General features: G+C 37.3%; 1 protein-coding gene across 1 annotated transcript; it reads right to left on the bottom strand.

Annotated features, from left to right (window-relative positions):
- Positions 1–15,187: 15,187 nt before the first annotated feature.
- LOC131631523 (F-box/kelch-repeat protein At3g06240-like) lies at positions 15,188–16,450 on the bottom strand. The gene has a single exon (XM_058902320.1). The coding sequence runs from the start codon at positions 16,440–16,442 to the stop codon at positions 15,255–15,257; it is 1,188 nt and encodes a 395-aa protein (XP_058758303.1). The 5' UTR covers positions 16,443–16,450; the 3' UTR covers positions 15,188–15,254.
- Between the last annotated feature and the right edge of the window lie 317 nt (positions 16,451–16,767).

The raw sequence follows: 16,767 nt of genomic DNA, 5'->3' as shown, positions 1-16,767 counted from the left end.
ATGCTTTTATCAGAATACGATATCCAGTATGTCACACAGAAGGCCATCAAAGGAAGTGTCCTTGCATATCATCTTGCTCATCAACCATTAGAAGAGTATCAGTCAATGAAGTTTGATTTTCCTGATGAAGATATCATGAAATTAGATGATAATGAAGGACCCGAACCAGGAGAGCGATGGACTCTCACGTTCGATGGTGCATCAAATGCTATGGGCCATGGTATTGGGGCAGTTTTGACTTCTCCTCGTCAAACTCACATCCCTTTCACAGCTAGAATATGCTTTGATTGCACAAGCAATGTCGCAGAATACGAAGCATGCATAATGGGTCTCGAAGCAGCCATTGATATGAGAATCAAGATCCTTGAGGTTTATGGGGATTCTGCCTTGGTTATACATCAAGTGAGAGGTGATTGGGATACAAGACACCCCAATTTAGTTCCTTATAAGGACTATATCTTAGAGTTGCTGCCCGCTTTCGAGGAAGTCACTTTCAATCACATCCCCCGAGAAGAAAATCAATTGGCAGATGCTTTGGCTACTTTGGCAGCTATGTTCAGAGTAAGCTCCCCTAAAGAAGTGCCAGACATAAGGATCCTCCATTACAAGGAACCTGCACATTTACTCCCTGCCCACTGTCTCACTACTGAAGATGTGTATGATGAAAAGCCATGGTATTACGACATCAAGAGGTATGTTGAGAAGCAAGAGTATCCCGAAGATGATACGATTGGTGATAAGCGAACGCTTCGAAGGTTAGCATCCAAATTCTTCTTGTCAGGAGACGTCCTGTACAAAAGAAACTATGATTCAGTTTTGCTCAGATGCGTGGATAGACACGAAGCAGAATTGATCATGCGGGAAATTCATGAAGGATCTTTTGGAACTCATTCCAGTGGACATTCTATGGCAAAGAAGATCTTGCGAGCATGATATTATTGGATGACGATTGAAAGTGATTGTTATGTGTATGTGAATAAATGTCACAAATGCCAAGTGTATGCTAACAGAATTCATGTTCCTCCAACTCCTCTGAATGTCCTGACATCGCCTTGGCCTTTTGCTATGTGGGGTATAGACATGATTGGACGAATTGAGCCACAAGCTTCAAATGGACACAGATTTATTCTTGTTCCTATCGACTACTTCACCAAATGGGTTGAAGCTGCTTCTTACAAGAACGTAACCAAGCAAGTCATTACTCGCTTCATCAAGAAAGAGATCATATGCCGATATGGGGTTCCAAACAAGATCATCACTGATAATGGGTCCAATCTTAATAACAAGATGATGGCAGAGTTGTGTGAAGAGTTCAAGATTGAACATCACAATTCATCACCCTATCGGCCAAAGATGAATGGCGCAGTCGAAGCTGCTAACAAGAATATAAAGAAGATTGTCCAGAAAATGGTTAGAACGTATAAAGATTGGCATGAGATGTTGCCATTTGCTTTGCATGGCTATAGAACTTCGGTTCGTACTTCAACTGGGGCAACTCCCTTCTCTCTTGTCTATGGTATGGAGGCCGTACTACCTGTCGAAGTGGAAATTCCTTCGTTGAGAGTCTTGATGGACGCCAAACTCGATGAAACAGAATGGGTTCAAACGAGGCTTGATCATCTCAATCTGATTGAGGAGAAACGCTTATCTGCTATCTGCCATGGCCAGTTGTACCAAAAAAGGATCAAGAAAGCGTATGACAAGAAAATTCGGCCTCGAGAATTCCACACGGGTGACCTAGTCGTAAGGAAGATCTTGCCAATTCACACCGATCCAAGGGGCAAATGGACTCCTAACTATGAGGGACCATACATTGTGAAGAAAGCATTCTCAGGTGGTGCTTTAATCCTGACAAAGATGGATGGGGAAGACGTTCCGCTTCCAGTCAATTCAGACTCAGTCAAAAAATACTACGCATAAATGACCCGCTAGGTCGACGTACCTAGGCAAAAATAAGGGCATCCCGGAAAACCAAAAGGGTTTGGTCAAAAATTAGGGATAAAACAAAAAAAAATAACCCGCTAAGTTGAAAACCCGAAAGGGCGACTTAGGCAAAAAGGGGCATCCCGCTGGATTGAAAACCCGAAAGGGCGACCCAGGCAAAAGTTAGGGATCAAAAGCGAGAGGCTGCAGTCTGAATATCTTTCACAAAGGTCACTATGCGCCCTTGACAGAGCGGACAGATCGATCCAACCACTACGCTTCTGAAGCAAGGCATTGAGAAAATCGAGGATATGGGAACTGTAGCAATACCAGTTTTAATGGAAATTCGAGCATTTCTCTTTGCCATTTTTGCTTTTTGCATTTTATTTTCCTTTTGCAACTACCTCATTTAGGAATTGCTTCTTTGTACAAAAGCCTATTCATAGGCGTTTCATCAATAAAATGATTTTTCAGACAAAAGCCTTCTTTCACTTTCCGTTTTTTCGCATGCGAAGAGTGATTTAATTTGTTATTAAACATCACATTGAATGCATGGGGGATAATAACTGTGAATAAAAGCGAAACAGATGTTACATAAACATAAAAGTGCCTTAGAGGGGGCACCATTTGCATCCAAAACGTTGTTTTCTGTGCAGGTTGCAGGTTCCGACGGTCACGCCAACCTATCTCATATCACGAAGATCGTCATCATCTCACGTGCGGACACAAGTGTGTAACTCATCGGTAATGGCGAGCTCGGGGCACCTGAAGAGATCCGTGTCCCCATGGCAAGCAAATAAGAGTTCCTCAGGCTCATCATCTCCAAGCACTCCAGGATGTAAGGAAAGTCAAGCGAAGTCATTTCATCCCCAGCAGGGCTATGTTCCAACCTTCAACGCAGTTACCAATAATCTTTGGTACTGTAGGGTTCCAACATCAATTCACAATGATGGTTCAAGATCACAAGACAACGGACCCCAATGATCCTACTCTTCTGTTCCACCAAGGGCCTTTATTTGGCACTCTTTGCATATAGAATCCATTGCATATAGCATTTGCATCCTCAAAAGCGTAGCATACCCATTACAATGGATCATTACGCCATAAAAACTCAAACATGCATACAGAACATAAGCCAGATAATAGGAGCCAATGTTGAATCAGAACAATGACCCATCCTCTCAAAGTTGTTACCTGTACAAACTTTGCCTGATATCTGCTATCATACTGCAAACACTTTTAAGCTGTGGTGCCGATACGAGGTGTCTTCAATTCCTGACAAATGTTTGACACGAAGTCTTTCTGTTTCCCTCCTTCTGATGTCGGGGCGATGTTGAGTCGTAGGTCGCACGAGATCTATCTCCTTTTGTCCTGTAGGTCGCACGAGATCTACTCTTCCCCCTGTTTTGAAGGTCGCACGAGGTCTTCTCCCGATGTCAAGTCGTAGATCGTACGAGATCTATATCTCCCTGTTTTTGAAGGTCGCACGAGGTCTTCTCCCGATGTTGAGTCGTAGGTCGCACGAGATCTACTCCTCCTCCTGTTTTGAAGGTCGTACGAGGTCTTCTCCTGATGTTGAGTCTTAGATCGCACGAGATCTATCCCCTTTCCAGTCCTGAAGATCGCACGAGATCCTCTCTTGTTGACGAGTCGATGTTGAGTCATAGATCGCACGAGATCTACTTTTCCTCCCTGTTTAGAAGGTCGTACGAGATCTTCTCTCAATGATGGGTCATAAGGTCGCACGAGACTTTCTCCCGATGTTGAGTCGTAGATCGCACGAGATCTATTCCCTGTCTGTTTTGAAGGTCGCACGAGGTCTTCTCCCAATGTCGAGTCGTAGATCGCACGAGATCTATTTTCTTTTATGTCCTGGAGATCGTACGAGATCCCCTCCTGTCGTCGAGTCGATGTTGAGTCGTAGATCGCACGAGGTCTATCTCCTTTCCGTCATTGCTCCATATAAACCATTCTCCTTTGAGAACCTTGTATTGGCACCTTGGGCTACGTTACAAGCTATAACCGTTCATCCAACTACTCATTGTAAATACCTCCACCAGAAAAATAAAATTCTCTTTCCCCTGCAGATATCAAAACAAAAATAAGAATAAGATTCACACCATCTTCTCTTCAGGACAAATTTCAGGTCTTCGGTATTTAATCTTCTTCTACTCCGAATGTTCGAAAGGCTGGCGCCAATCTCACCTTCGAGTATAAGACGATTAAATAGGGGCAGCTGTCATACCCCAAATTTGTCCTACCCTACTCATATGGCTTATGGTTCGTGTACATACATCACTTAGGTCATAACTCACATTCATGTATTCATATCATTGGTGCTATTCAAAGGCTAGCAAGAAAAAGCTCTATTACAAAGAAGTTTGATCAAAGAACAAGAAGACTGAGGTATAATCATGTGGTTCTGTGTTCAAGGAAGCCCTCCTGGATTAGGGTTTTCTCAATCTCAATTCAAGGCATTGATTGAAGGATACTGGCTTGTAAACCATCCGGTTCTCTAAATCAGGGCCTTCTTTGACCAAAGTCAACCAGGTGACTTTCCGGTCAAAATTCAATCAGGAATGGTTTCTGTGTGTGAGAGGTTCTTCATACTGACTATGTGGATGTGTTTGTTTGACTGGATTTGATTGGAGGAGATTTAATCGGGAATTTCATCAATAGTCGGAAAAATCAAGACAATTGACTTTTGGGTCAAAATCAGGAGAATTATTCGAATATTGACTTTTGATGGAAAGTTGGTCAAGAAAAGTCAAAGAATGGATAAAATCGGGAGTTTGACAAAAAAATTGCCAAAAATAGAAAAATAACAAAATGGAAAGCTTTCATACTTAGAAAAATTTTGGCATTGGAAATCTAGTTGAGCAGTCAGCTTCACCATCAGTTTACACGTGGCGAATGACATTTTTTGGGAAAATTCCCAACATCAAAGTTGTTCCTCTCATGGAGGAGAACAACTTTGTAGTTGGACACTTTTTCATTTGAAGCTTGGTTGAAGAGTTATTAAGATGTGAAGTTGAGACTTTTCATTTGAAACAAGTCACATTGCTGGGCAAGCCTCTTGACAACACGCAAGCATTTTTACAAACATGTGGCGTGTCATTTTTGGAGCTAATCCCAGAGCGATACGATGGTCTATTGATTAAAAACTTGACACCCATCAACTCTCCTCCATGTCCTCTATGCAATGAGACAAGAATCAAGCCATTTGGACAAAGAATGAATCATTTACAAAGCTCCAAAGTCACATGTTCACACTGGTCCAAGTTATGCATCTGGCTGGGCATAAATCCTGGTCACGCGTGAACCTTTCACCAAACACGTGGCGCGCTGAATTCAAAGCTAGTCTTAGGACTCTACAAATATCCATTTGGATCCATCTTGATATCAGATTACTCCTTGCCATATGCTCTTTCAAACAAGCCATGGATGGGAATCATTGAGTGTGTGTGAAACAAGATACGAAAGCCTAAAGTCACGCCCTGGCCAAGTTGCGCATTTGCCACATAGAGGAGGCCAGATCATGTCATGCACGCAAGCCTCATGTTCAGAGTGCATCACTATATTCGAAGTTATTTTTGAAGGGGCTATAGGCATTCTTACTCGATCATAGCAACACAGAACCTGCTCCATCATATGTCACCTACACCATGAGTCCAAGAACAAGTCATTTAAGCAATTGGTTAGGGGGTTAGAAAGTTGCAAAGAGGGCCACTTGAACTAGAAGGTGACACGTTCATTTTGCAGCATGCACCAAGGTGTTATTACCATCATTCCACATATAGCCATGCAAGATTACTGACTTCAGAAAGTGGACACAAGGTTTGCCATAAGCAACAAGCTTGTTCATTAAGTTTCAAAGACAAGCTCTATACTACAAGTCCCACACCGAAGAACAACCTTGCTACGAGATGCTTACTCACTAAGTCCCATATTCAAGAAATTGCCACCACTCACTAATCACTTGCCGTATAAAAACAGGCCCACCCTCACTCTTCAAAGTCACGACTCACTCATCTTCACACTTCCCCACACTCTCTTCTCTCTTCCTCTCATTCATATTCTAACTCTCTCTTTTTTCCCAGCTTCACGCTTTCACACTCTCATCGGTCTCACTTCCCTCTCCCTCATTCACTTGCCAACCACCCCCAACCACCATGGCAACCGACTCCGGCCACCCTAACAAACTCTAACAAATTTCTCCGGCCACTGTAACCGCCTCTAACCACCATTCTCTTCACGCAACCTTAAACTTCCATCATCATCTTCACTAGCCATCACCATCACTAAAATCCTTCTCATAGCGTCATCATCATCATCATCCCCTTCGTTGCTTTCAGAGCTTCAAGCAGCTACAGCAATTGTGGTGGCTTCTTGGACGAGATAACTCACTATCAAAACCGTGGCGCACGTCTGAGTTTAGATTCATATCGCGAGGTCTTCTTGCTTCTTCGTCCAAGATCCATACACGTAAGTGCTCCAAACTCTCAAGCATGCTAATAACATATGCATCAGATATCGTATGGCATCATGTATGTAGATCTGAACTTGTGATATCATGACGTAGAAATGTGATTTTTCTGGATGTAGCCTTTGTTATTGAGTGTAGTATTCGGATCTGCATGTCTGTTAGCAGTAGCATGAGTTTTAGTTGAAGTTGTTGAAGATTAGGGCTTTGAAAATGTCTCTAGTTAGCATTGTAGAGAGAGGATTAACGAAAACTGAGCTCAGATTCAGGCTCAGCGTGGAATTCCGAGTTGAACCATGGTGATTTCATCCTTTTCTGGGCAAAGTATAAGTCTCCGGCGTGGTGAAGCTGCCGGAGAAGATGATCGGTGAGGTGGTGGTCCGGCGAGGGTTCCGTTTCTTTTCCCCCACGCTGAGCTTATGTGGCACGTTCTAATTTGTTCATGCTTCTTTTTATTTTGATATTTTGTCTTATTATAATGATTGAAGAGGTGCGTTGTTCGGATGTGATTGGCTGGGAGATGATTTTGTCCTTTAGTGACTTAAAAACAAAGTTGACCAATTGATATTGTTTCATTATGAATCTCAGGTCACGTTCCATGTAGGTAGTCCATAAATAAGCCACATGCTGAACCATTAATGAATAAAACAAATGCAATAAAAATGAGTGAAATAAGGCCGAAAATAGATAGTGTAGCGTTGGGCCTCATTGCGTTTGGGCCCCTTTAACGATTCTAGAATCACACCCCCGTTTTGCTTACACGCACGCGTCCTATTAGACTTGGGCCTGAGCGCCCTGCTCTTTACACCCCAGCATCAGGCCCAGTTTTCTGCTTGTAACTGTTTTTAGTCCATTCAAAAATACTTTTGCACCCCATGCTGTTAATCAAAAAAACAATAATAATAAAACTGACTTTCTTTTACTTTCTTTTGCCTATTAATTGAATTTTCCTTAAATAAAATGACCAAAATATTTTCCACTCAACTAGACTTCTTTTAGAATTTTATTTTCTTTAATTTTTTTAATTGTTGTTTCCTTTGATTGGTGATTGGTTGATTATCCATAAAAATAGTTTTCCTTTTAATTCAAAATAGTTTAGAACATGAATAAAATGCACTTGCTTGTAAATAGTCTAGACTTTAATTCTTTTATCTTCGTGAATATTTTCTTATATTGTGAAATACCAAAATAGCTTCTTCCTCATTTCTATTAGAATTAGACAATAACATAGATGTAGAAATTAAGACTAGTTCCCTTTTTTGCATTCTTTTTCTTTTTACAACTCTAAAACATCTAATAAACACTTGAATAAAATCCCATAAAAAATACAAAGAAAATACTTAAAACACTAATAATCAAAGCGAAAATTCTTAAAAAGGGAATGGAACCTTGAAACATCCCTTGCTTAAGGGAATGTTCGAGTGCTTGGATCTCCCTTGCTTAAGGGTCCCATTCAGGCGTAAGTTCCCAACTTCTAAAAAACACAAACCAAAGAGTAACTCGAGTTTCCCTTGCTTAAGGGATTTCCTCGAAACGCTCAAACTCTCTCTCTCTTCTCTCCTTTCTTAAGGGCATTGTTATCTCCGCTCCATTGCATCCTAGGCGATCCCTTATGCAAGAGCGCGAGCGTTAACTCCGCCCAACTAAAAAAACACAAAAACAAACAGAAAATCTTTAGCCGAGCTACGGTAACTCTGATTCCTGAAAAGGATGCGTAGGCAGCGGGATAGGGCCCGTGCGAGTACAATTCTTTATTTTCCCTACATTTTGCATTCATTCGCATTTAGACATAGACATAGTTACACACCCTTTAGATAGAAACAAACATAGGTGGATACCATCGAGTACGATGGGCGCGAGGGGTGCTAATACCTTCCCCTAGCGTAACCGACTTCCGTACCTTGATTCTCTTGTCGCAAGACCCTGTTCCTTCCTTTGTTAGGTTTTCTGATATTCCTTTCCTTTATGGGATAAATATATTGGTGGCGACTCTGTTCATTTTTCGCGAGCGTGCGACAACGACGTCTCCCGACAACCACCACCGCGACCCACCCAACACCGTTGGAGGTCCACGCCAGATCCACATCATCGCCGGATCCACATCTCCTGCCACGAACAGCCTCCATCCGCCACGTCGCCGGCAAAACCGTACCATTTCCACACAGATCCGCCGCCCTTCGTGGTATCTCCGCCGTAAACGAATTCGGGGCGGGAGCAAACAGGAGTGATGATGAACAGCGTTCACGCTGTTGTTTCTTTTTTTTCTTTTTTTGAAATCGTGAATTGTTTATTTTGATTGGAAACGAATCATATGTCAACAAACTAAAAATGGCCTAGTGGTTGAAGCAAGAGGCGAATACTGATGGGGTATAGAACTGGGGTTCGAACCCCCTAGGTGACATATTATTTTTGGTAACTTGTATGTTCTAATCTGTTTACAGATCTTGTGCAGCGAGCCTATACATGTTCACCATGCGCCCTTGCAGCGTAGCCTTTGGATCTCATCGAGATCTAATCTAATGCACCATAATTGAGGGATTATCATGGATATTCAAGACTAAGCAGCACAGGATTGTTGTCCCAGGTTTTATTTATCTATTTTATTATTTAAACTATTTAGATTAAAATGATAATTAATATTGTCTGTTTTATTTAGTTTATTTAATTAGCATTAGAAGAATAAAATTAGGATCAGGGATATAATTAGGGATTATTATTAATTAGGATTATCCCGATTATCTCGATTATGTCGATTATTCGACTTAATTGATTTAATTAATTTTTAACCATTATAAATTATAAAAACCCTATAAAGTGTAAATATTAGGGTTTGCCCGATCCCATTGCCATTTGGCAAAATATTAACTCTCAATTAATTCTCTCCTCGACCCGACTAAACCTATTGGTCGCAGTAGACGAGAGATAAAAAAAATAAAATATAAAACTCTAACTTCCCCTTTAACGGATAAATGGCGGATGAATATCTATTTCATCCCGCCTTCAAATTAGTCGACTTTCTATGTCGTACTGATCAAATACCTGAATAAAGAAATAATAATTTAATTAATCCTTTATTTAAATTCTCTCCTCGACCCGACTAAATCTATTAGTCGCATTAGACGAGAGATAAAAATATACATAAATTAAAATACATTTAATTTGCTGCCCGCGACGATAAATCTATCGATCTGAGTAATCAGCAATGCCCCGTAATCTGTTAGCTATACTGACCAAATCTATTGGTCACCGCATCTAACGGTGCCATATCAAATCAGGGTTGTACGCCCAAATCTAAAACAATTTCATCACTTCAAACCAAACCACGGATCTTCATCCTTTTCGACAAGGCAACTCAAAATGTCTTTCAAAACACAAACTACGACAGGCCATTCAAAAAGCCTCAATACAACTTCAAACACCTCCATAATCTAATTCAAAGGCGTACAACCTTGTGCCCGAACTACGTTGACTCTGATTCTCCATAAGGAGATACGTAGGCACTTGGATAACCAAGGCGAGTCCCCCACCCTAAAATCACAATTTTTCCCCTATTCAATTCCTTAGCTATTAACCTTAACTTTTAGCCATAAAACTTGACCCTTAGATTCAAAGCCAATAGGAAAGGGTTGAGGGTGCCTAACACCTTCCCTCGACCTGATTATAATAACTTACCTCGAATCTCTTAACTGCGTAGGGTTTCCTATTCGCCCTTCAGAATAGGTGGCGACTCTAAAAGTCTAAATTTTTAAGGCAGGTTGCTACAGTAGTCGCTATGATTTTATTAAGCTTCTGATAAATTTCCATTGAATTTAAATCTGAGAACATCTTTCACTCACCATTGATCTTCATTACTAACTTTGATAACATACTTGACAAGTTTCAAGATGGTTATCTTCAACATCTAACAATTAACTTTAATTTCCGCACTTTATTATATTTCTCTTTATATTTCTCTCTTTATTGCTTTATTTTATCATTTCATCATGTTTATGTTTCCTCCATTTTCTCTTTGTGCATTTGGACGTTTACATTCCACTATTTTATCTTTGTCCATTTGGACGTTTTGTTATGTTTCCGTTTTTTTCATTTTGTCCACTTGGACCATACTCTATTTTTGTGCTAAAACACTAATAAATAACAAAATTTAAAAAACACTTAAGGCCCTGTGGACTATTGGTTACTATCCCGAGTATTTTGGAGACTTGGACTTATGGACTTAGTACCTCTGGACCCCGTTACTCTGTTGTTACTCTGTTGTTATTCTGTCTGTCTGGCATTGGATTGTTGTCTATTTGTGTGTGCAGGTATTTACTTGAAAGCCCTTGATGGTTAATTCTAAGGCGTCGTAATAAGGAATTTTTATCCGAAAACAGCCGTTACTCTTCCCGATTTTCGTCAGAATTTTAATGTGCTTAATGCAAAGTGGTACTAAAGTTAATAAGTTCATCTGGATCCCCAAGTGGTAATTTTTAGTATTGATAGTCCAAAGGATGGGAAATCTACCTTGACTCTTAATGTCAATTGTTGGATTCTTCTTCGGTTAGACCGTTTCTTTCCTTAACTTTAATTTTACGCATTAGGCTAGCCTCTTCATCTCCTCCCCTTCTTAGATTTTCAAAATCTTCTCCCTTTTTCCAAAATCTTCTTATGTTTGTAAAAACCTTTTTAAAATATTTCTTTAAAATATCTTTTGCCCTTAGTGGCTCTTTCTTTAAAAGTTTAGACACGATTAATTGTCGTAACGAGTTGCAATACCCCACGATTTTGAAATTGATTGATATAATGAGATCTTTTCCGCGTGAGAGAGCTAGTGGCATACCCGTTGATTTTTATCCGAATTGGAGCCCTTCTTTCATTTGTGATGCAAAGAACTCGTTTGTTCTCATGCTCAGGATCAATGACTGAGTATTTCTCTCCGATGACGATAAAGTGTTTATTCAGTTTTTAAAGCGTTTTCCCTTTAAGCAGAACTACATTAGCTCTGACTTCTCCATTGCACCGAGGAGGTATGTAGGCACATGGCTTAATGCTTTTCCGAGCTTATTTTAAAAAATAAAACAAACCCTTCTTTTTAGAACTCACACGACACAAATTTTCAAAAAGCTTCCTGTGAGGTACCACAGATATGAGAGGTGCTTAAGATCTCTTCTTTTTGTTTTAAAAAAACAAACTCTGGGTTTTCTTCGTTCTTTTCCCTTTTCTTTCGGAAACAATATAGCGCGGTGGCGACTTTCACTGAAATATTGAGTCGAGTCAATCCTATGACTTCGTTCTCAGATTTTCCCCGCTACAGTCGAGTATATCCACTACTTTGTTATGTACATCTCAAGTTGTGTGGCTTATGAATCTGTTGGGAGAGCTGGTGTTTACTATGATATCTGGTAAACAGCTGCTAGTCTTCTAAATCAAATACTTTGGTAACTTACAAGATCGACTAGATTGATTCTAGGACATGTGTCTAATGTTTATGATTATGTTTACAATGAAACTCATGTTTCGACAAGAACACTTTGCTAACAAAGATATTAAAGATTTCTTGAACGTAATAACTATAAAGAATGTAAGTTAAAGTAATTTCGACTAAAGGACGTGAATATTAAAGGCTTCGAATCGAAATTAAAGAGACATAAAAGATATGTAAATGAATTTGTATTTATAAAGTAAATGACTTTGAAAAAAAAACAGTGGTGTTTCTTATACGTACATTCTCTGCAACTCTTTTTTCTAACACTGGTACTTTGAGTATATTGAGTAATTTGTACAAAATGAACACACTGAATTCTAACACTAAGAATCCTATTTATACTAATTCGAACCTTACGGTATTTCTCCAGAAACATGCCACATTCGACGTTTGCATGATTCTTTCGAATAACAAACTTTCACGCGTCTTGACGGATAAAACACTTCAATTTGAATTCAATTCTTGGAAAGCGCCAAATCTTCGACTTGTTGTATCCAAATGACTTCAAATTTAAGTCTATCAACGAAAATAATTCCAATTCGACCCTTTTGTCTTTAGGAAAAATCGGGATTTTGTCTAGCCTCAATGAATTGAAGCCAAAAGAATAAGAATACTTTGTTCATCTTCAACCCAGCTGATGTCGAAATTATCAGTCAACAAATTTACCCCCAAAAATGTGTATTTTGTTATATGAAGAAATATTCATTTTTGAACATCACATCCATTAAAATTTCTAAGAATCTCATTGCAAATGGAAGGAGCAATCATATTAAGATGCGATTTAATTACTTGAGGGATCTGGAGTGTGAAGGCAAGCTGAGATTGGGATACTGTCAAAGAGAAGAATAAGTTGCAGATTTGTTGACAAAAGGGGTCACAAATGATGTGTTCAAGAAGTTAGTGATGAACTCGGTCATGAAGAACTCGGTCATGAAGAACTCGGAGCATTTGAATTAAGGTGGTGTATTGGAAGTATATAATAATTCAAATGCATTACATAATTTTTTGGGAACAAACTGATAAAAATAACTTAAAAAAAAAGCACTTTTGAAACTGCAGAGACTGGTTCTCGAGGGTGTAACCGGTTGCGTGAAAAGGTGTAATCATTCTGCACTTTCTGTTTTGAGTAGGCGTAATCGGTTACCATGTTTGGTGTAACCGATTATGAGCCTATATTTTAGGCTATTTGGCTTAGTTTTGACTTGTTTTTTCCCCAATTATTTTGTTTAGCTTGTATAAATCTCTCTCTCTCTCTCTCTCTCTCTCTCTCTCTCTCTCTCTCTCTCTCTCTCTCTCTCTCTCTCTCTCTCTCTCTCTCTCTCTCCTCTCTCTCTCTCTCTCTCTCTCTCTCTCTCTCTCTCTCTCTCTCTCTCTCTCTCTCTCTCTCTCTCTCTCTCTCTCTCTATCTATCTATCTATCTATCTATCTATCTATCTATCTATCTATCTATCTATCTATCTCTCTCACTCATTTTTATTACTTTATCTTCTCCAATTATCAATTTTCTCCATTAATTCACCAACATAGTTTTGTGTATGTTCCAACAAAAATCAAGTCCTTAAATCATCATATATGAATAATAAATAATTGAAAAAACAAGTAAAAAATATTCAATTTAGAAGAAAGTAAAAAAACCTCACTTTTAATAATAAAAACTTCTCTCTCTGTTCATTCTTCCATCGTAGGGGTGTTTTTGGCTATTTTAGCTAAAAAATCACACCTCAACGGTGTTTTTTTTCTCTTTTTATTTAAATAAGTGGTTATTCATATATATATTTGCTTCTTCTTTTGTGTGTTTTTAAGTTTTCATCATCTTGTGCGGTGTTTGTTGGTTTTCCCGTCTTAGTACGGTGCTTGTTGGTTTTCTCGTCATAGTACAGTGATTGTTGGTTTAGATTGACATATTCACTTCAAATTATTGCAGATCTGAGGAAGACTTGAGTGACAATGTTGCAAATCCAGAAGTATGAATATTCTGATGACTTTTATTTTATCATATTTGTAGGCACTTTCATGTTGTTGTTGTATGCTATTAACCTAGGTGCTGCAGGATTATTTGCAGATTCACCTTTTTCAGTTTTTAGCGATCTTGAATTTATAATGATGAATGTATTATTCAATTTGAATGAATGAATATTTTTTTAGTAAAAAATAATAAATCAAAATATAGCCTTAGACACAATCAGACTAGTGAAATAACAAATGAAAAAGATTCATGTGTATAAGAGTACTGCATTATGTTTCATCAACTGCTACTACTAAAAAAGATTATATTTCAAATGTTTCCATTAATTAATTTTTTTTTAGAATAAACACACATAAGTATTACAAGTATTAAAAATAAAAATAAATAAATATATATATATATATATATATATATATATATATATATATATATATATATATATATATATATATATATATATATATATATATGAGGAGGGATCAAATTACACCCGAAGAGTTACACCACGAGTTACACTCGTTCAATAACTACATCTCGAATTAATATTTTTTAAATTCAACCGTTTGATTGAAACATAATATCATATAGATCATACCTATAAAGTTTGAGCTTAATCTATAATGATTTACTATATCATCAGGATATCCAAAGATTAACGTCAAAATGAGTTTTCATATAACGTTAATTTTAATGTAATTCAATGACATAGTAAATAATTATAGATTAAGCTCAAACTTTATAGGTATGATCTATTTGATATTATGTTTCAATCCAACGGTTGAATTTATAAAATATTATTTTGAGATGTAGTTATTGAACGAGTGTAACTCGTGGTGTAACTCTTCGGATGTAATTTGATCCCTCCTCTATATATATATATATATATATATATATATATATATATATATATATATATATATATATATATATATATATATATATATATATATATATATATTATCCTCGTCTCTATTACTTTTCAAATTAATATCACTGATGATGTAACATTGCATATATCATATGAATATATCATAAAATAAAAATAAAGCACCCTAAACTACTTCCAATAGAAGAAAAAAAAACTTAAGGATAAAGATATAGAGAAAACGAAAGAAGCATAAGAATCAACACTAAATATAGTGATCATTTTTATGCTAAAAAGGTGTAAAAAACTTTCATAATATATGATAATCTGAAAAATTGTATTTGGTACAAATTACTCCGTCACTCAACAACCAAACTAAAAAATTCACTTGTAATTATGTAATTATATTTTATTATATAAAAAAAATCAGATCCAATAATGTCTAATGCACGTCTTTCTTCAATGTTGAACCTTCAATTAACCATATAGCTAAAACTTAAAGCTTAGAAAAAAATTAAATATGACTTTCGACGAAAGGAAGATGACTATCATTCTAAACAATCATTTGACAACATCTAAACTTTCCATTAATACCGGTATCTTCAATTAGTTCTGTATTTAAATTAAACTTTTCAATTTTTTCAAGCCATCCACTGAAGAATATATCACCATTATTGCCAACCCCAATGGGTTCCATATCAGGTAGGGGTCCAATTCTATAAAGTCTCGTCCATGATTCCTCCACACCGATCTCACCTAAAATTGATATGAAAAAATAAAAAGAATTTCCATATTCAATCGCAGCAATAGAATCATGTAACACCACCAAGTGTTTAACAAATCTACCACAATTAGAGTGGAAGGGTGTTTCAATAATGACTTCATCACTCAAGTTAAATGACACCAATATCTCTTCTCCAAAATAATCTTCATAGCCCCACCAATGACACATCCCATGAAAGTACATTGAATAACCAACTTCTTGAAACCAATTATTCCAAAAGTGATTTGGCATTTTAACTTGAAGATCCCTCCAACAATTACTCTTTAAACTATAAATTTGCCATAAGGTCTCTTCATTTGGATTTGAATTCTTGATATCATCAAAGAAACAAAAATATCGAATTAACTTGTAATCATCTGTGACAGGGTCGTAACCAAAACCATGAATGTTAACAATGGTAGGAATAATAGGTAAGTCATCAAAAACAGAGTCGGGAGGAAATGCTTTGAGAATTGTACGATCAAAAGAGCCATCAGGAATGACATTAAATTCCTCGGTATATGGGCACCACAATACCACTTTTTGGTTAATCCAACTAGTGTCACCTCTTCCATCTCCTTGACAGAGACAAAGTATGCCATTAACAGTTGAACCAACAATAAAAATATCTCTACAATTTTCTTTAAACGGAGGCGGCCAATCTAACTTGATGCTATTCCCAAATGTTTCACCAGAAAATAAAAATATATTATCATTACCATCAAATTCATAACTAGCAGGAGTTTGTTTTAGGAGGAGACGTGAATAATGGTGATCATCATAATTAGATAAGTATAAATGTTTGCGATACATTTTCATAAGTTGATGATTTTCAAATAAGTTAGCCCAAAACTTACATACACAAGTAAACCGCTTTAAAGATTTCAAAGGCAATTTGGATAGAATATCGAAAGAAATATCATTAGGTATATAATTTCTGACCTTTTTTGTGAGCTCCATTGATTCCTCTAATTGCATAAACACAATGACCATCTGATAAGGGTGAATATTATCCAAGTATACGTCATGTTCAAGAGGGTGGTCTACATATATAGATATTTTATGATGACGATATCATGACAACATAAAAAGGAGAAAACAAAATCAGAAAACAATAAATGATATGATATAGTAAAGTGAATACCAAAAGAAAGTTTGTGTGTGTGTACATTATATAATAGAAAATTAATAAATAAAAGGAAAATGGTAGGTAGAAAGTAAACATATAATTTATACCTTATATATATATATCACCTTTTTTACTGGCAAATATAAATAAAAAAATATCTTAAAAAACCTAGGT

This window comes from Vicia villosa, unplaced genomic scaffold (genome assembly GCF_029867415.1).
Source record: "Vicia villosa cultivar HV-30 ecotype Madison, WI unplaced genomic scaffold, Vvil1.0 ctg.000839F_1_1, whole genome shotgun sequence".
NCBI classification, from domain to species: Eukaryota; Viridiplantae; Streptophyta; class Magnoliopsida; order Fabales; family Fabaceae; genus Vicia; species Vicia villosa.
The sequence above is the reverse complement of the archived record's forward strand: the minus strand, read 5'-3'. Positions and strand labels throughout refer to the sequence as shown.

Coding starts and splice junctions, on each gene's coding strand:
- LOC131631523 (XM_058902320.1), bottom strand. CDS start 16,442: ATGCAATTAGAGGAATCAATGGAGCTCACAAAAAAGGTCAGAAATTAT.